The following is a 21,204-nucleotide window of genomic DNA, read 5'->3' as shown; positions in this document are numbered from 1 at the left end:
GCATTTTGGCAGATTAAGCACAGGATTTGTAAGTAAAGATAAATTTGTAAAAAGCAGATAGTTAGATTTTTATGTAAGAGTCTAAATCTATACTTAATAAAAGATGTTTCCTAAATAAAATGTTAACACGATGGACAAGTCTGAACCAAGTGAAAAAAAAGTTAAAGATTCGCTTATAATTACAAATAATATGTATACAGTGTAGAAAAAGAAGAGACCAACACCTTTGATTCTCAAAATACAAAGTTGAATTTATTGCTTGCTTAAGGGGAGGGTAGGAGGGAGCCTTACTGAGCATGGCAAGATGGCAAGACCTTACCAAGACCTTGGGAAGAGCTTGTTTGGGGTAGCGTTGGTTACAAAAGCAAGAGAAGGTTGCTGCAGTCTTGGAAACAAGACTTTGTGTTGGCGACAGAGGCAGGAGTGAGTTGATTCAGTCTTAGAGGCACGTTCGCTTGATTGTGTGTGCCACCCAACGGCTGGATTTGACAATGTAAGGCTGAGTGGTTGAGTTTCAGAACTGTATTCACTGCAGCAAGGCCTCATTCACTGATTAGGCGAGTTTAAAGTCGACTCTGGTATTTGCTTGTTACCATGGCCCTGTAACTGAAGTTTATTTTTTAACAGGTTTAAAACTAGTTTCCAGTCTTTACTAGTTAGCAAAGCTGTAGAACACTCTTGCTTTTCCTGGGATCATAGGAACTTAAGTTTTTCTTTAATTATACTTAATAGATATGAGACCAATTCAGTAACAACCTAATAGTTTATTTCGTTGCACTAGTATTCTGAAAGTCTAAAAATAAAAAGCATCTCCAACTTTCAACTTCTTGTAACAATGGAAGAATATCAGGCAGGCAAAGATTTTCAATATTGCCAAGTGTTTTGAATTTGTGTGCTCTTATCGATTAATCTACCATCATTTGGGTAGCAACTAACATATTTTTATATTTTTCTTATTTTCATGATGTTACGTATTGTCTCACTCTAGAGATTTCAAATTCGGTACTGAAGTGAGACAGTTGAAATTCAGGATGGTTCCTTACTGAATTTAGGGCTATGTACGTCTGTGTGCTGTGAGTTTTCTTTTGTGAATTAGTGGTCGTGCCTGTCAAACTGTTTGGATACTTTGAATTCTAAGGTGATTTTTGGTAAGGCACCATTTGGTTCTCTTACAGCTGATGTCTGGAGCTAATATGTGTTTCAGCTGTGGTTCTGGTCCCGACAGGCTGACAGAATGCTTGCTAAGTAGATGTCTAAACAGATGTCTAAGCACATATGCCTTCTCTGCACCAGATTAACAGAAGGCCTGAATTTTTTGGAATCCACTACACTGTTTATATTGTGATGTAAGAATTGGAAGCTGTTTCAGTTTTTCTTTTAACATGGCTGAAAAAGGATTGCGCTTCAAAAATTATTAAACTGGAAATAGCCTTCAATTCCAAATACCATGTTATTTAGTTCTTATTACAGTACTTATCCCATTGTAGTTGTCCTTGCTCCTAACTACCCACCCCCCTCCCATCTCCAAACACTCCTTGGGGACCAGGCCTCTTGCCTTTGCTGTTTGGTCCAGTGCCTGGTAGAGAACTTGACACATAATAGTTTTTGTTGAATAAATGAATTGGTAAGTTTTTAATGTGAGATGCCAAAATATTTCTTCAATGCATATTCTTTTTATTACACATTTCAAGGAAATATAAATATTTAGTATCTCCAAACAGGTAGAATTGTTGGAAACAATCATTTCTAGTCTTCTTATTTTACTTTGAAAGTGTTCCTGAAAAATAAAGTGCAGAGGAAAAGAATTTTTTTGATGTAATTTGATGGTATTATATGAAGAGAAATAAGTCAGAGAAAGATATTGTATGATCTCAGTTACATGAGAAATTAAAAAAACAAAACAGCTAACAACAATCCAAACCAACCAACCAAACAAGCAAACAAAAACCGAACTCACAGATACAATAAACAGATTGCTGGTTGCCCGAGGTGGAGGGTGCATGGTGGATGAACTGGGTAAATGTGGTCGAGGTTCAAATTTCCAGTTATAAAATAAACAAGTCTTGAGGATACAGCATAGTGACTATGGTTAACAATAAAGTATTATATATTTGAAAGTGCTAAGAGAGTATGTCTTAAAAGTTATTATCACAAGAAAAATTTGTAACTATATGTGGTGATGCATGTTAACTAGACTTATTTTGATGATTATTTCACAATATATACAAATATCAAATCATTATGTTGCTCACCTAAAATTAATATAATATTATATGTCAATTGTTTCTCAATTTTACAAAAACTAAAACTAAGATCAGAAAACAGTTTCTCTTTTTTCTTTCTTTCTTTCTTTCTTTCTTTCTTTCTTTCTTTCTTTCTTTCTTTCTTTCTTTCTTTCTCTCTCTCTCTCTCTCTCTCTCTCTCTCTCTCTCTCTTTCTTTCTTTCTTTCTTTCTTTCTTTCTTTTTTTTAACAGCAGAAAAGAAAAGCTTTATTAGAAGGGAAAGTACACTTCTAGGTGTGGAAGCAGGCCTGAGCAAGAGAAGTGTGGCTCAAAAGGCCACACTATTATCCTATCTGGTCTTTTTTACACATATTTTTATTTTTTTTCTATCTGTCCAAATCAATTTCTAAACATCATTTTGTATCAACTTCTTTACACTAGTTAAATTTAGTCTCCTTATTTTCACTAACATCAATTCGGAGAGCAGAATTTTGTGATCAGTTCTCTGCCAATACTAAACCACTAAAATATTTCCTTAATGATTGTCTCTAGCTACTTCCAGCTACTACTCTCAACTTCTTCCCTTGTAGATATCACATAAAAGAATGTCTCCAAAAAAAGGGAATTTTAATGATAGAAAGAAAAGGGGAACAAAAGATAAATCATATAATTTAAAGTAGATTTCAGGCTTGATTGAATCTCAAGATATTTTGTAAACTCATGGTCAGATATGCTAAAGAGGCAATCTCTTGGGTTTTCTTGACTAGCTATAATCTCACATATTCATTTATTTCCTCCTTTCTCAGGTAGGAGTAAATATTACAGCTTTTGACCTAAAAACACTCTTGTCGGGGGGTGGAAAAGAGGAGAATGCCTTTAATGAGAAGGAAATAAGCTAGACAACATTGCCATATACAGACCTGACAAGGTGTTTGTGAACTGAATTGTAATTTATAGACACTGAAGAATTTCTGCTGCTAAAGAGTTGGGATAAATCTTTTTAAGTAAAAATAAAACTAAAGTACATATATAAAAATGTCCATAATACCTCTCTCTGTGTCAAAAGCAGACACTTGGCTACTGATATTAAACCAAGTGATAGACTCATGGCCTCTCTTTTTGCTTTGAAAAGGAACATTCACTCGACTTGAAAGATCTGAAGGACATCCATATTCTGTTGCTTAAACAGGCTGAATAATTGAAAATAGGCAGTGGTACTTACCTGTAGACATTAGAATCGCCCCTTCTCTGCCCAGGCTGTGCACGCTGTCCATGCCCTCTCCAGCTGGCATTCCCTTGCTTGAATGCCAAGAGCTGGTTGAGGATCCTTGTCTTTTCCAGACAGCCAGGCCCTACTTTTTCTGAGCACACACACTTCTTTCTTCAAACTTCCACCTAAGGTTAGAATCGACATGTGCCTGTCTCTTCTGCTTTCCATCTCCAGACAAGACTGGGAGCAACTTGATGTCAGGAACTGAGTTTTACCCTTTTTTATAACCCTAGTCCTCGCAGGGTCTGACACAGGGGTATTTAATAAATGCTTGGGAAGTGATTCAACAGTACTCGCAGGAAAGCCTGGCCAGTACAGCATGTAGGAGCGCTTCCTTAGTTCTCAGTAACAGAAGCGTTGCCCTTCTGGAATTATGGACACCCTCAAGCCACCCGTGGCAGCCCATGCCTGAGGATACTGTGCTCTCCAGAGTCTACAGAGGCATACTATTTTTGGATTCCTTTCTCTACCTTACCAAACTTTCCTACTGTAGAGGTTCCTCTAAAGGAAATTAACAACAGAAACAAAAAACAGACATGTTTTGTTTCTGTTGTTAATTTCCTTTAGAGGAACCTCTACAGTAGGAAAGTTCTTTAAATATTATTTCATTTAGCTCTCAAAACAACCATATGAAAAGGGTTGTTTAGAGATGGAAAATTAAAGGCTCAGGAAGGTAAGTAATTACCACAAAGTATTTAGAATTACTTTAGGATTTGGACCCATGCACATCTTACCCTGAACTGTACTCTTTTGAATTGACTATGCTGGTTTGTGTCACTTTTAAATCTGTTCTTAAGCATCAGTGCCAGCCTCTAAAATAAGCCTCCGGTGACCCCCTCACTTTCAGGTATTTACACCCTGTATAATCTCCTCTCACATTATCTCAAGGTTAATAACTGTGATGAGTACGTGGCAAAAAATTAGATGAGATTAGGTATAAAAATTGTAGCTTCCATTTCAGGAACTCTCTTGCTAGCTCATTCTATCTCTTCCTTTCGGATCTCTCACTGCGAGGCAAGCAAGCTCCCATATTGTGACTAGTTTCATGGTGAGGTTTGTGTGACACAGGGCTGAAGCCTGCAGCCAAGAGCCGGGGAAGAACTGATTCTCGTCAATGATCATTTAAGTGAGCTGAAAAGAAGATACTTCAGTTCCAGCCATGAGATGACTGTAGGCCTGCCTTACAGCTGGACTGTAATCTTGTGTGACCCTAACCAGGAGCCGCCTGGCTAGGCTGGTCCTAGATTCCCCACCTTCAGACACTATGTGAGATAATAAATGATTGATGTTTTAAGATGCTAAATTTTGGGGTAATCTGTTACACAGCAATAGATAACTAATGTACAAGATAAAAAGTCTTTCTCCATCTGCTTTTCTAGTATAATGGGATAAAGGAAATTTTAGTCTCTAAAATCTTACCATCTAGCCTACTGCCTGCCTCAGCTCATATGATATTGGATAAAGATCTTTATTAGGTTAGAGTGGTAATGTCCAAGCCTTGTTTCTAGCAGTGTATCAAATATGAAAAAAATAGACTAATAATTTTCTTTTCCACAATTTAGTAGTTGGGGAGCAAATATTCCCTCTTAAGCTCTTGACTCTTCTCAAGGCTCTGGTAGGTGGTTATTTATAGTTGATTCTGAGTTATTACTGCATAACATCCTATCATGCAGTTTGCACGGTACTTATTGAGCAGCCTTTAATGATGAATAGAGTGAGAAACACCAGGCAAAGAATATGGTAATAACAGTACATAAATTTTATTTTCATTTAGCATGAAAACACCTGATTTCCTTCAACATTGTAAACATGTCACATTATTAGGCAGTGAAAGGCTGATGAATTTAGACATTCATTTAGATATTGTTTTGAATGTAAAATGTACTTTAATTCCACTTGCCTACACTGCTGCTGATCATTTTATTTTTGCTGTATTTTACTTTTCTCTGTTTTAATTTTTTTTTTAATCCCAAGAAGACAAAGCAATGGGAAGTTTTCTGAGGATGGAATTGGTTATTTAAAAGACATTATACATTTTTTTTTCTCCTGAGAACAGAGATCAACTCAGGATAGAACACTTTAAGTCCAAAGTTGGCAAATATCTCATGTTTTGACTTAGTAAACATGATTAAAACTAAGTATGCAGAAGGAAACTGCTCTAGACCACTTTTTTAAAACAAAACACAAAAAAATGCATTAATTATGCACAATTTTGTCAGTTAAAGAAGAAATTTCAGGGAAGAGAATGTATTCCTAGACAAAACTTCAAAGAAATAAATACCTACAAGCTTGTTTCAGTAATAGCCTCATTACTTTCAAGTTCACGATGCGTTGTTTCATTAGCATAATGTGTTTTCTAGCACTAAGGTCTTTCAGTTGTTGTAATAGAAATTCCTCCTTTTAGGGCTTATCATTCAGTTGTTTTAAAAAAAAAATGCTCTGGTCCATCTAAAAGTAAAGTAAATAAGCTTTCAGTGTGGGTGCCAGTATGGATGTTTTGGGAAATAGGAAAAAAGAGAAAACCTACACACTCCTAACTACCACACTGGTTCCAATCCTACAGGATGCTGGAAACTTTATGTGACTCAGTAGTGCCCTTTTCACTGAATGCAACGCATGCCTATAAGTGGGACTGTAATGAATCAGGGCGAAAGGCCAACAATGTTTCCAAAGAAAAGCAAATTAAGGAGTGGCTACAGGATCTGGCATCTAATTGGCTAAGATAGTTCTACACTGGATTTCACAAATGATTAGGTGACGTGGTCATGAGGTGTGGATAAAGTGGGGAAGGCAGATGGAGCACTGAGATGCCAGTCCTGGAGAGCTGTGTTCTCAGGATGTACGGCCTATTTCTAGAGTCACATAGAGTGAGGTGTCAGGATTTATCCAGAGCACTGTGATTTATAGATGCAAATGCAGTCATCCCTTAGTGTCTGTGGGGGCATTGCTTCCAGGATTCCCTTGAGGATACCCAAATCCATAGATGTTCCAGCCCCTTATATAAGATGGTGCAGTATTTGCATATAACCTACACACATCTTCCTATATACTTTAAATCACCTCTAGATTACTTGCAATACCTAACACAATGCAAAAGGTATGTAAATAGTTGTTATACTGTATAATGTGGGGAATAATGAAAAGAAAATTAAGTCTGTACATTTGCAGTACGGACACACTATCATAGGCCTAACTATATAGTAGTACATGTCAGCAGCGATGTCATATTCTCCCCTGAATATTTTCAACCTGCGGTTTGTTGAATCTGTGGATGCAGAACCTGTAGATATAAACAACAGACTGTATTTGAAAGTAAAAACTTAAAACTATTATAAAATAAACTATTATAAGGCCCCTTTTTAGAAAATAAATAGTCCCATTCTTCCACACTCATGCTGACCCTGGAAAGAGCAGGAGACCTAGAGAGAGAATCAGGAGGCCCCAAACAACTCTACATGAGTGACTGACTCTAACCTCCTTTATTCTCTCAAGTATTGATGGAGGGCATGCTTTGAGCTGTTCACTCCAGGAATCGCTATATATAATGGTTATTAGTGCACACTCTCTTGACTGTAAATGATAGAAACTAAAGTCTAACAAGTTTAAGAAAAAATAGAAAATAAAAGGAAAGGGAAGAGAAGGAAAGGGAAGGAAAGAAAAAAAGAAAAGAAAAGAAGAGAAAAGAAAAGAAAAAAGAGAAAAGGAGAGAAAAAATAAAAAAAAATTGGCTAACGAAACTAAAAATCTAGGTGTAATTGTTGAGTTGAAGGTCTGGCTCTTGACATGCTGAAACTAAATGCTCCAATATCTCCAGGGCTCGATCTCTGAACTCTGTGCCCCCTGGTGTCAGCTTCATATTCAAGTTCTCTCTCAATGTGATAAGAATGATGTTCCCAGTGTTTGAAGCTGACATACCCACTGAGCTCATGATCCCAGAAAGACAGTGCTTCTCTCACAACAGCTTTGGAGGAAATCCTTGGGGTGAATTTTCAGAGGCCCAGCCTGGGTCCTATACTCATCCTCGGGCAAATAAATTATTGTGATAAACAGGATGGAATGTGCTAATTGACTAGGATTGAGCCATAGCCCTGTGGGAGAGGCTGCAGGGGCTACTGAGTACAGAAAAAAAGCTCAGGTTTACTATAGAAAAGGCAACCCACTGAATTTTAGAACACATTTGAAAATTATAAATCTGATAAGAAGTTAATACCCACAAAATATAAAAAATTCCTGCAGTTCAACAATCAAAAAAGCAAGCACCCAATTTTAAAAATGAGCAAAAGATCGAATAGAGATTTCTCCAAAGAAGACATTCAAATGCCCAATGAGCACATGCAAAGATGTTGGACATCACTAATCATCAAGGAAATGCAAATCAAAACCACAATGAGATATCACTTCGCACATGTTAAAATGGCTACAATCAAAAAACATAAAATAACCATGATGAGGATATGGAGAAATTGGAAACTTTGTGCACTGTTAATGGGAATGTAAAATGGTACAGCTGCTATGGAAAAGTGTTCCTTGAAAATTTTAAAAAGAATTACCAAATAACCCCAAAATTCTACTTCTGGATTTAGAGGAACGGAAAGCAGGGACTTACACAGGTATTTCTACACCCACGCTCTTTATCACCTTTATTTGTAAAAGCTAAAAGGTGAAGCAACTCAAGTGTTCATCAATGGATGAGTGGATGAAAAAAATGTGATGTATGCTTACAATGAAATGTAATTCAGCCTTAAAAGAAATGCCGAGACATGCTATGGCATGGATGAATCTTGAGGATGTTATGCTAAGTGAAATAAGCCGATCTCAAAAGGATAAATACTGCATGATTCCATTTATATATAGTACTGAAAATAGTCGAATTCATAGAGACAGAGAGCAGAACAGTGGTGGCCAGGGGCTGAGGGGAGGGCCACGGGGTGTTATTGTTCAATGGGTGCAGAGTTTCAGTTTTGCAAGATGTAAAGAGTTCGGTGGCTAGACGGTGATGATAGTAGTACAACATTAAGATATTCAATAAGCCTGACTGTATGCTTAAAAATGGTTAAGATGATACATGCATATGTACCACAATTTAAGAAAAGTCATGTCCAATATAGAATTTTAGAAAATACATAATATTGACCAAGTTTTTAAAAACATTTTCTCCACTTACCCTTTGGGGACTTCCTTCTGAAGATCTACCATCCAGGTACTTCTGAAATCATGCTTATTCCTCAGTGCTCTATGATACTAGGTAATTCTAGACATGTCCTAATTCTCCACTCTGGTCACATGCCTGTCCAGGGCCCTCCTCAGAGCCAGGGAGCCTATAAGTCAAGTATGCTGAGACCTAGTGATATATGTATTTTGAAAAGGAGGCACATGGAAAATATATTTTTGCCCAAATGTAAATCATTTCAACACCTTTCACTTGGTAGTTATCTCCTGGGCTTCCATATAAAACTGAATGTTCTTGTGATTGTTAAGCCAAATCATTAGCTACAGACCCTTTTAGCATTTATCTGCAAAAGTAGCATTTCCACTGCCTAAGGGCCATTTGTCACATAGGCAACACAGGATGTTACTTGGATGGCATTTATATCCAGGGGAGTGAGAAGAGTTACAGTTAACCCCATTGCTTGCAATCTCTCATGCTTGATTTTACTTTTCCTCAGATCATAACTACAAGTTCTGCACAACTCAATTACAATAAACGAACGACCAGACACAGTGCAATGGGCGTGGTCCACCTGATAGACCTAAGTTGCAGCTCTGCTCGTGCCACCTGTAAATCGTATGACCTCAGGAGGTCACTTAAACTATAGAACGGGACTAATGATACCAACTCCCAGGGATGTGATAATTAAATGAGGTAACGTCATGGCTCCTGTTTCATTTTAAGTCTCTTCAAATGTCAGTTTCCTTCTTTCTCTTTCTGGCATGCTCACTCTAGAGCTGGCTCCAAAGCTACTGATTGATCAAAGCCTGACCACTTCCTACACACGTTCCCATTCCTTACCTTGCTTCAGTGGTACCATCTGTGTCTGCTGAGCAGACACTGCTCAAATCCAATGAGTACGACTACAATACGGGTTTCCTTTCTCCTCTTTAAAACCAATTCTTGAGCTAAGCGTGGTTACAGCATATGTTGCCAAAAGTAGTAATTGTTTATGGTAGTAGATTTTGTTTAGGAAAGCAGTAGGTCATCAAAATTTGGAAAATGCACTTGTCATTTGTAAAAATTTAAATGGAAGTTTAAAAAACGACGTGTTATATACCACCTTTTTTTCAGAGCCCTCTCTAGTGTCTCCCGGATCCCACCTCTGCTGTTCCAATAACTGATGTAGAAGTAATTTAGTTTATGAGCCAAATAGGATGGTTTTATAGGTGTGTTTGGAATTAATTTTAATTTCTATTCATGTATAATTTATTACTGCATGCTCTCATGAAACAGTTTATTCCACCATAACATATATTTTAATGAAAGTCATATTTTGGGGGAATACATTAATCTGTCTAAGAATAAATGAATAAATCACCTTTCATTCTGTTGTAGAACTTTTTCTCTAATAGCTTTCATTTTTGGCAAATAAATTAGAAATGTCATTTTTGTTTCCAAGCAGACATAAGCTGACAATGACTTGTACAAGTCACTGATGAAAAGTTCATGGAAGCATTTGCATTTCTTCAGGGCTGTAAATCCAGAGACATTATTACTTTATTTTTACTGAAAATTGGGATAAGGCAGGAGATGAAGAAGCAAGATGTTAAATCGACTGGTAACCCCAAATAATTTTCTGTGGTGTTCTTTGCATATATGCATTCTACATAACGGCCATCATTCCTAGCTTTTACCCATGCTGTCTCAAAGTCACACGAATGGCTAATGCTTTTCTTGTATTATTATTATTTATTCCTACAGCACCTGGTCTTCCTAGATGGTCTCCCAACCAAGTACTAACGAGGCCCAACTCTGCTTAGCTTCTGAGATCAGATATCGGGCTTGTTCAGGGTGGCATGACGGTAGACCATGGACCACTGGGGTGCGAACCCAGGACCTTCCGCATGTAAATGCAAATGTGCTAACCGTTACACTATGGAATCACGTCCAGTAAATGCTTTTTAAATGACTTATACGAACTGATGAAATTATTTCGAATTTTATTGACTGCTCTAAGAGTAATTCAGTTATGACATGGCAAGATGTTTAACAAAGAAGTCACTACAAATTCATCTTCATACTGGACAACTCCACTTTGATATCCACCACCACTTGCAAATGAATACTTTTAAACACTGGACTCAATATCACTGCCCCTCCCCCCAATAACAAGCATCACCAACAGTAATAAAAATAGCAACTGGAATCTTTTTTTCTTTAGAGTTTCTGATTTCTGTGAGCTGATTTTATAGATATATAAATATATATATATAAATATATATATTTATATATCTATAAAATCATATATATGTGTATGTATGTGTGTGCATGTATATATCTATAAAATCATATATATGTGTATGTATGTGTGTGCATGTATATATCTATATATCGATATATAGATATATATAGAGATATATCAAATTTCTCAAGCCAGAAACCTAGAGGTTAGGCTGGATTTGACTGAGGACAGGAGGAGAAGCAGCAGCATATACTAATTCCTAATTAGTAACATCTTAATCTCTTCGAATCTGGACACTTCTCTCCATATTCATGGCCATCACCATTAGAAATCTCTTAATAACTCTCCGGGAGCCTGGGCCAGCCTCTTAGATTCCTCTTAGATTCCTGTGTGGCCAGAAGAACTGATTAAGGGCAAGTCCAGACACATAAATCCTCTGTTTACCTTTCAAACCTTTCATCTGACAACTCCTGATCCCAAGATAAAACCAAAGCTTATTAGCTTGTATTGAAAATCCTCACGATCTGGCCCTTGTTTGTTTTCTAGTCTCATTTCTTGCTAGTCCCGCTCTTTACTCTGTGCTCCAGAAACAAGATTTGCAGTTTCCTGACCACAACATTCTACTTTACTGTAGATTATTTATGTTCTCTCACATATTTTCCACTCTGTCTAGCTGGTTCCAATGACCTTTACCCTGGCCTTCTCCATTTTACCCTTGGAGTTCTAGCTTGGAAATCTTCCCTTTGAGGGCTGGTTAGGTGCCTCTTTGAGCTAGTCACCACGTGTCACGTGCTTCACATAGTATCTTCACAGTCAACCTCATCGAAGAGCAAAAGATCTGGAGGGTCAGGAGTGTGAAGAGTTCATGGTCAGCTCCACCCTGCTGTGAGACTGACTTACTTGGTGGCTCCTCTACTGCCTCCAGCATACACTCTCACTCTAGTCCATATATTTTCACTGAAGGTTCACCAGAGAGCTAGACTGACATCTTTGCAGCAGACATTGAGCCCCAAAAGCTAAGATTTCAGGACTATAAGGGACAGGCACAGTGCCTTAAAGCCACAGAGACAGTGTCCCCATAAGCCTCAAACAAAAGCATTTCATGAGGAGTGAAAATAATCATCTGGCTTTTATAGAATTATCTGCATTATCAGAGATTCCTTAGCATATTACATTTGGACATTTTTCAAATTGGGTGCTGACACAGTCCTGGCAGTTTCTCTTGATGAGGGAAAGGCACAGGAAGTCAGAACTTGGAACGCTTTCCCCTCGATGCTCTGAGGGAGCATCTTTGTTGACCACAGTCCATCCCCAGAATTGATTTTGGCCTGGTCTGATTTCAGACTGCTTTGAGTAGTGACCTGTGAATGACAATATGTGTACTTTTATACCACTACATCTAATTACTGGTTTTTAAAAATACAAACCATGCACAGATGTTAAATAATGGTTACCTTTTGCTAGCTATGGGAAATCATACACCTCTTCCTTTTTTATTATTTTTTTCTTTTTGTTTCTGGGATTCAAAATCATGAACCACAGTTAGCACACAGATCTGATTTTTGTGATATTTTGTAGCTTTAATTTAAATCGACTAAACCTACTGATGTTGCACACTCTTTTTTAAAATAAGAGTAAAAAAGGGGCATAGGTAGCAACCACTGATTCATTGTAAATTTAATTTTTTTCCAAGTAGATCATTTTCAGCTCATGTGTAACTTTTTTTTTCCCCAAATACATCTTTGCTCTTTATTTTTATAAATTATTAGGTCGGCAAACACTTCAGCTAAATTGTAAAAATTTATAATGGTCCCACTAAATTTACTTGTATGTTTTCTCCTTTTATTTTTAAAATCTAGCTCTAGCACATGAAATTCTCTTTAATTCCAGACCATGACTATATGAGTGTTTTCCCATGGTTTATGCAGTCATACAACAAATACCTACTATATGCCAGACACTTTCCTAGATACTGATGATACAGATTAGCAAAACGAAACAAACATCCCTGCCTTCATAGAGTATACGTCCTAGTGAGCGAGTCATCCAATACAAGATAAATTAAAATATGTGTCATGTTGGATACTTATAAATCTGAGTATTACATATTATTTAACAGTAAAGCAGGGAAATGATAGAAGCATTAGGGAGCATGTGAAATTTTAGAGAGAAGAGCCTACTTCAATTTGGGTGCTAACATTTAAAAAAGTTGTGAAGGAGGTTGGTCTGAAATTTGCCTTTGGTTTGCATATCCATCATATTTGCAAATAAACTAATACTATACACAGATAATAAAGGAGCTGGCGAATCTATTTCAGAAAAACGCTCTTTTATCTCTCTTGAAGGCTAGTTATAAACTGTCCCATATTCATCACAAAGGAACCTGCTTTAAATATTCTAAAAGGCAATATTTTATCATTGATAAATTGTAACTTCCTTATGCATTATACCTAAATAGTACCTTTTTGTGGAAAACTGCAAATGTCTTAATTAGTGACATTTTACTGTGTTACATGCCAGCTTGCCTTAACTGCAAATTATGCAACTTAGGCACAAAAAAGGAAAGTAGGAATACATTAAGAAACCTAAATACAAATTTCACATTATTTAGAATTGAACTTGATACACACAACAACAACGCTACAACGTGGGAGGGTGAAGAAAATGAAAACATTTCCAAAGGTATTTATTGAGAAATAGTAAAGATGTACATATTTTTACAAGCTTTTAATATTAATTTACATTTCTTTAAATTATATAGGCCCCAATAATCTATACTTTACTAATACATAACAGAAACCCTTGACTTTGACTGTGAGATCTCCATAATGCTACCAGAGTTGGGAGTCAAAATGCAACTTTGGCTCATGATGCTTAAGTCTGTTTTTAAAAGAAATACTAAATGCCATATTCACTGAGAATGTAGGCTTGTCTTAAACAAATGTGCTTAAAAAAAAATTCATACTAGAGTATGCTGTTGACACTATTTTGCATCTTAGCTTACCAGAGACTAAGGAAAAAACCTTTTGGGAGATATTATCTACTTTTTGTGCACAAACTGCATGATTCTAAAATATTTATTGTTGCCTCTGAATTTGATTCATAAACTTTCATAGGGGTATAAGTGACTTAACATTGTATGCTCTAATATTATAGCAAGGCTACATGTTTTGATGTCTTTTCAGGTGCCAATACAAGGTGATATACCATTTCTTAGTGATATACCCTGTTTGTACATAAAGTAGCCAAAAACCCATTTTAGTTGCAGAACATTTTTCATGCTGGTTTACAGTAAGGCACAATATTCTATAGGTAAATAAAATGTGGATAGTGCCAAAGGGGCTAGTTTTTTGTTTGTTGACTAATTTTTATTTTTCAGATCTGAAAAGTAAAGAGGATCTCTAAGGTGGGAAGAGACATGCTCTAGTTTGAGCGTGCTCAAAGTTGAATGATAAGCCGCGATGTGGGCTCATTGGCCTGCCCCATTGTAGTGCCAGACGAGATCTTTTCCTTAAATCTATTACTTAGGTTTTATGCTGGCAGCTTCTTCTGAACACATAAGCAGAGGAGAAGATGTGTGTGAAAAGTAGCATTGGGTGATGCAATTGGTGACCCTTCTCTTTGCCCTGTGAAGGGGTGTTCCTTTCTGCACCTGCAGTTGAGCAGCATAAGAATCCTTGCTTGTTTGATATAAAAAATAACTGCAAATTTTAGGTGTAATGTCACAACTCTGTCATTTAAAGAGACTGGCTATATAGTAAAGATAATTTTGTTTTATTTACCACAATAAATATTTAAGGGTTTAGTGCACAAAATATAATTAAGTATCGATAATCAATGCAGTTCTTTAACTTTCTAAACTGCCATTTTCATGCTAAAGGCTAACAGAAGCATAAGATGATTTTTTATTTTTATTATTGTTATTAAAAGCATTTCAACCTCAATTTGACTGCAACTGTACTTCAGGCAGAGGTAGCCAAAAGGTACAAAATTTAAAGAATAAGTTTAAGGTTTGTGTGATGAAATTTTATGTAAAATTGAATCTCAATCTCTTTCTGCCCAACATAAACATGGCCTTTGCATTTAGTAAAGAAATACAAGTTTATAGCCTGGAAACTAAAATCTTATTTCCATAGTGAATACTGTGATCATTGTGCAAAGCACTGACCACATGGGAGCCACCGAAGCCTCAGATGATGAATTATCATGCCCAGTCTCTGGTTAGGGGCACTGCCTAGTAGCTGGACTCTAGGTTCCGCATTATGACATTTTAAACACAGAACTGCAGGTGCAGACATCATTAAAACAACTCCTAGATCTTGAAGTCTTAAATTTCCACAAGGGAAATCATGTCATACAAAGTTACAGGAGAACCAGTATCATGTTCCTAACATGGGCTACACACCAAGAAAAAAAAACATGCAAACACAACAATGACAGGTTCTCCTTGCAATGAATGCAGTCCATTGTGCAATAACAGTGCAGGTAGAAACCAAGGTATGCAGGTCTGTAACGAAGAGAAACTAGATTGATGTGTTAAGACAGAGAACCAGGTACTATTTCACTGTTGTAATTTTAGTAATGCTGCCAAGATCCAGTTCACGTGATAATTTATTTTATGATAATATTCTAGGTAAAATTTTCATTGATTTACTTTTTCCTTAGAAGCCATCTGGGGCATCTACCTTACACTATTATGATATTTAATTTTTGCAATGGCATTGGGAACATACACATTTAGCTTTATTTTAAGCCATGTTTACTCAGTGTGAATTTGAAGCCATGTTCATGGCATAGTCTAAGAAAGTTTGGGCGATATTTGCTTATGATTTTCATGAGACTATTTTCCTCTAACAACTTACACTTATGCTTATCAAAATGTCAAACTCAAAAAAGTGCAAGTTGATATGAATATGGCTCTTAGTTTTCTCCAGTAAAATTGTAGAAAGGGTAATCAAGACTTCAGCGTACATTTCACTTTCTAAGTAAAGGTCCCACAGTCTTTCCCAAACCTTCTGCCTATGGTTGGATGCACAAATAGTTGCCTCATACAATTATTGGAATTATTAAGAATCCAAATAAAACACAAGCTTTCCTTTTTTTTTATTATTGTTTTCTTATTGCAACAGATACTCAGTTTCTTGCTGATGCAGTATTAAGCTTTCATAGCTTGAATTTTAAATTTGGTCATGTTAAGAATAATCACAAAGGTTTTTGTTTTTCATTATCTACAGAAATTTTAACCAAAGTTACATTGTAACACACAAACGCTGTCTTGTCTTTAAGGCACAACACATCAGTATGAACATTCTGTTTGCCAAACTTAAAAAAGAGACAATATTAGGTTCCCATTTCACCTCCCACATCCCTCCCCAGACAAATGAAAGAAAAATTGCATCCACTTTCAAAGTCAGCTGCTAATAAAGTCACAGTAAATTATTTTCATCAATAATTTACACAAATTACAGGTCTAGATAGGATTGTCCTTATACAGTCTGAGTGCATTCCAATTCAGATTTTCTGGGCTAGGTAGGCTAAAGTCAGATTCAAACCTCAGGGCTGAGAAGATCTTCCATTTTGAGGAATGTTGTTGAACACCACCTTGACAGACGAAGCGTGTGTTGGTGCTTTTCCAGGGTAAGAATTCTTTGCTAAAGCTGTTAATTCCAGTTAGGACTCATTCGGTGTGTACCAGCAACCTCCACAGATTTTTTTTTTTTTTTTAACCATTAAAGTGTTGTAAATATAAGACCATAAAGTTTTCTTTCTGTAGCACTAAAGTCTAATCCCATTCAGCAATCTGAATTCTTCATTCTGGAATTTTCATTCCAAATATGATTTCATCCTTTAAGACAATTTTATATGTGTAAAGCCAGAGGCATTGAATCACACATAAAAATTCAGTGTACTTGAAATATAAAAATCAGATCTCCAGCTAGAGAACACAGTTACAAATACTCTAATTCCAGTGCTTGATGTAGAGCCAAGAGGTCTGAGTGACTCGATATCCTCCAAAAGGGCATGTTGTGCTGTGTGGTAAAGAGCGGGAGAGATGGGAGAGAGAGGGGGAAGGAATGGAGAGAGATCATAACTATTGTCTCAGTGAAGTAGCCACACACACAAATATGTGTAGTCCACCCAAGTTCAAGGAAGGGAGTTTAAGAGAGGGATGATCATATTTAAAGACTTGGTAGCATCAATATGGCATTGTCAAAATAACAGAGAAATAGATCTGAACTGGATTTTAATGATAGGAAAAGCAAATATTGAGATTTCTTAGGTAGCTTAATATTTATTCTGGAAACTGTCATTACAAACAGCAGCATCTGGGAAAGCAAGCTGGACATCAAAATCCTATGTAGTTGATGGAAAGCAAGTTTTAATCACTACATCACTCCTGAAGGTCCATCTCTTAAGTTAAAAATAAAATTTAAAAATGATAAACTTTCCTAAACCCAAGGTCTTTTTGTCTGTTTTGAGAGAAAGGGCATGAATTCCTTTCTACATAAAAAATATTGAAGCTGGGCTACATAAGGCAGAAAATAATATGGGATATTCAACTTTCTTCCTGGTCTGGGGTCTGGGGTAACTAACTAAAGTCAGTACAGCTGACCGATTTCTTTCAGATTTAAGAGAAAGCACTCTAGTAACCACTCGCAGTGGGGGAAGATATCACATCCAAGAGCACAAAAATGTGTTCTCGTGGGGCAAAAGTTCTTAGACATTACAATGGTTTGTGGCCCTATACAAACAAACCAGTGTCTGCTCTATGTGTAGTATTAAAATTTACAGAGGGGTGTGATCAGGAAAAAAATGTCTAAAACAACCCCAGTGTAGACAATAATGAAAAAAAGAAACACTACACTAGAGTAATTAACAAAACCAAAGCATTATCTGTAAGTTTCAACTGTGGATATCTTAAAGAACATATATATATATATATATATATATAATATATACATACTTATATATATACACGCACACACGATATGTGTTCACATAATAGTCTATTTATATGCATAATGAAAATAAAACACGGAGAATGTATTTTATTAATAAAATCACTAAAATAATAATCACTGATATTATATAATTTCTTGCTGTCTAATGTGGTAGCTGCTAGTCCAATGTAGCAACTGACCACTTAAAATTTGGCTAGTCCAGTTCAAAATACATATTGAATTTCAGGCTTAGAATGTAAAAAAAATGTAAACATACTATTAATAATTTTTATATTTATTAGGTGTTGAGATAATAATATTTTGGTTATATTAGGTTAAAATATATTGCTAAAATTAATTCTGTCCCATTTTACTTGTTTTAATGTGGCTTCTAGAAACTTTAAAATGACAGATATGGCTCAAATTATATATTCCTATAGGAGAATGTGGTTATACATTCTTAACATTTGCAAAAAAATATGACTATGTTTTGAGGTAAAATTAAAGCACAGAAATTCACCTAGGTGTACATTTTTTTTTTCATTCAGCTCAGATCTATTTTTAATAACAAAATAGTACTTAATATTTATGCACATGCAATTACAGCTACATCCAAAGAAAAGCATGCATTCTGGATACTATAGACCAACCACCTGCATTTCAAAATAGAACTATAAGCCTTCACCATCACCAAAACTGTACCTACATAAACAACCATTTGGAAACAGCATTCTAACTGAGATTATTATCCTCTTGTAGTCATGCCTTTTTCTCCTAAAGTTTTAGATGTAAAGCAGAAATTATAACAACTGGCATACTAAGTCTAATTTTCATACCTTGGACAACGGGGGTAGACTTTACACATTTTAATTTTCAAAAGCATATACTGTTTCTGGTTTGGAAAAGAGAATTTTATTAGCCCTGACCCGAATATGTGTGAACTTCACGTGGGCTAAAAGACTTGGAAAACGTTTCCTGTAGTAGCTGCTTTGACTGCTATTCATTGTGTGTTATAGTTCCAAAATGAAAAATCAAAACAACAAGGACTCAAGACACTGATAAACTCCAGAAGATATTTTAATCGTGTGCAACTGGAAAGATTTCAAATAGTAGTCAGCAACAAAAGGTTTATTTCTTGAGGCTGAATCCCTGACCTCATACGAAACGTCCGAGGGGCCAGTGTGCTGTCCAGGGTCACTGACACTGCTAATTAAGACTGAGGCGCTCTGTGGGAAGCCGAGCCTGTACCAGCTCCCTTGATGTTAGAGAAAAACATAGGGAATTTCAAGTAGAGCTTCCTACATGTTACCAAACCTTCTAAAGTGGAAGCTCTTTGTCCATTTTGCTTGATTTGAATTGACTATGAACATAAATCATTTCCTTTATCTTTCTACTATAGCTTGAAACTTTTCTAGGAAACTGTTTATTTTGATTTTTTTTTTTTAAAACTAATCAGGTAAACACCCAGTACATGTATTTAGTTAAAGCTTTATTGGATAATGATTTGAAGTCTTGGGATAAAAAGAACAACTTTCTTGCTATGTTAGATGATATAAGCTGATATGTCATTGTTTCACAATACTAATTCATCATTTTGCTTTGTGTTATAAATTATATCACTTTTATCCTGGCTAGATGATATTTCGCTATCATTCAGAGGAGGAAGCGGTAACTCTCGGTGTTGTGCTGACTGATAGTCTGGTGTCTGGGCCAATCCTGATATCATTCCTCTTTTGATCTGGGACCAACCATTTAATGATTTTTAACTGCCTTGATTTCTTCTTTAAAAATGTAGGCCAGATGAAAGGCTTATTTAAATGCCTAGGGCCTGTGAGATCTTTTGAATATGTTCGAAGCCAGCTGCTTGGCTTCAATCACGTACCAATGGCTCACCAAAATAGACATCACTCTTCTAGAAGATGTGAGGCATGTTGCTTCTAAGTCTCTACCACAAATTGGCACAAAAAGATCTGCATAGTACATCCCATTCCAATAGCGTTTATTAAATTGTCTCATGACAGTTTCTCCTTCAGCTGTTAAATCTACCCTCAGCATTTAGCATCAAGGAACACACTTACTACTAGGCACTCACAGGACCATATGGTATAGAGGATGGATAAGAAAAAGGATAAGAACTGAAGTCATGATTTTCTAAGAAGCTCATTAAACTTCTTTATCTTATCAAATGTCGTGTGTTTAAATACGGTTATTTCTCCCCATTTTTCTTACAGACCATTATATCTGTGTATATTAAACACACACACACCAAACACACACCACACACAAGTAAATTTTCCTGCATTTCCTATAAAATTTCAGGTAAAAAATGCTAGACTCCAAATGGTTTATTTGAATGTAAGTATTAACCTCATGCTCTTACTGCTTTGCATTTATAAATATAAATCATTTGTCAAGCTGCCATTGGGCCAAACTACAGAAATGCAAACAAAAAAGCTTGCATTAGAAGTATCACACCAACATTGTTTGAGACAGGTTACCTTTTTTGCTGCCTGTTCTTCTTCTACACCATCCCCAATTACAACATATACTACTTTTCTGCCAAACCTTTGCATTATTCGTTCAAAGCAACTTTCTTTTCCTGGAAGATAAACAAGATAAAGTTCAGAGTGAAGTTACCTGGTTAGCGGCATGCTCCTCATCTCGGCCATCTCCAATCACAACATAAGTTATGTTAGTGCCAAATCTGGACACTATACGCTCAAAACAGCTTTCCTTGCCTGAAAAATAATGCACTGCTTATTCTTCCAGCCATTGCATTCATTAACCTAAAGATTCATAAAGTGTTAAGTTAATTTCTCTTGAACATCAATCACTTAAACTAGCTTGCAACCTCTGGGTTAATGCAATCAACAAATATTTTTGAATAATGTAAGTCTTTACTTGGGACAGATTATAAAACAAATGTGTTCCATGCTTCAAAAAAACTCTATAGGGTTATGCATTTGACCCAGAACGAATATTAGTATCTTTCACTCCACCAAAAGAATAAGCAACTTGATAAGCAACTATAAGTTCCAACATTTATTTTTAAATTCTATATATCAGTGTTATCTAGTTTATTTTAAATAGTTACACAAATCAGCTGAAAACATTTTTGCAAAAAATGGAAGGTTCACCTATAAGGAAAAAGAAGAAATACTAAGATATGGATTTACCTTGATATATAACTTTTTTCTTCAAGTGGCTGGGGGCTAGTGTGCTCAGATTAATTGTACTAAGGATGCTGTTTGATTGGACCACAGCTCTGGTGGCAGTCTTCTCTGGATACATTATGGAAATAACACTGTGGAATTTCTATAAGTTCTTTGCTGTTTTAACATTGGCATTATTCTCTGAATTTCAGTCCCAGAATTTC

The 21,204-nt window shown here is 36.1% G+C and overlaps 1 protein-coding gene and 1 long non-coding RNA gene across 6 annotated transcripts in view; both read right to left on the bottom strand.

Moving 5' to 3' along the window:
* Positions 1-679: 679 nt before the first annotated feature.
* On the bottom strand, positions 680-3,884 carry LOC118603063. The gene is made up of 2 exons (XR_004951126.1): positions 3,446-3,884; positions 680-1,777 (listed from the first exon to the last, which is right to left on the bottom strand). It is a non-coding gene; the product is annotated as an uncharacterized LOC118603063 (long non-coding RNA).
* Positions 3,885-15,966: 12,082 nt separating this feature from the next.
* EYA4 (EYA transcriptional coactivator and phosphatase 4) overlaps positions 15,967-21,204 on the bottom strand; it is a 266,023-nt gene continuing 260,785 nt past the window's right edge. For all 5 annotated transcript variants that reach the window (XM_036221944.1, XM_036221940.1, XM_036221930.1 and 2 more), the window contains 2 exons: positions 20,466-20,566; positions 15,967-16,916 (listed from right to left, as the gene is read on the bottom strand). In XM_036221944.1, the coding sequence (XP_036077837.1) occupies positions 16,836-16,916; positions 20,466-20,566 (182 nt within the window). In that variant the 3' untranslated portion in view covers positions 15,967-16,835. The remainder of the gene's footprint in view (positions 16,917-20,465; positions 20,567-21,204) is intronic.

The sequence above is a fragment of the Rousettus aegyptiacus genome, unplaced genomic scaffold, assembly GCF_014176215.1.
Source record: "Rousettus aegyptiacus isolate mRouAeg1 unplaced genomic scaffold, mRouAeg1.p scaffold_m13_p_1, whole genome shotgun sequence".
In the NCBI taxonomy this organism is placed as follows: Eukaryota; Metazoa; Chordata; class Mammalia; order Chiroptera; family Pteropodidae; genus Rousettus; species Rousettus aegyptiacus.
The sequence above is the reverse complement of the archived record's forward strand: the minus strand, read 5'-3'. Positions and strand labels throughout refer to the sequence as shown.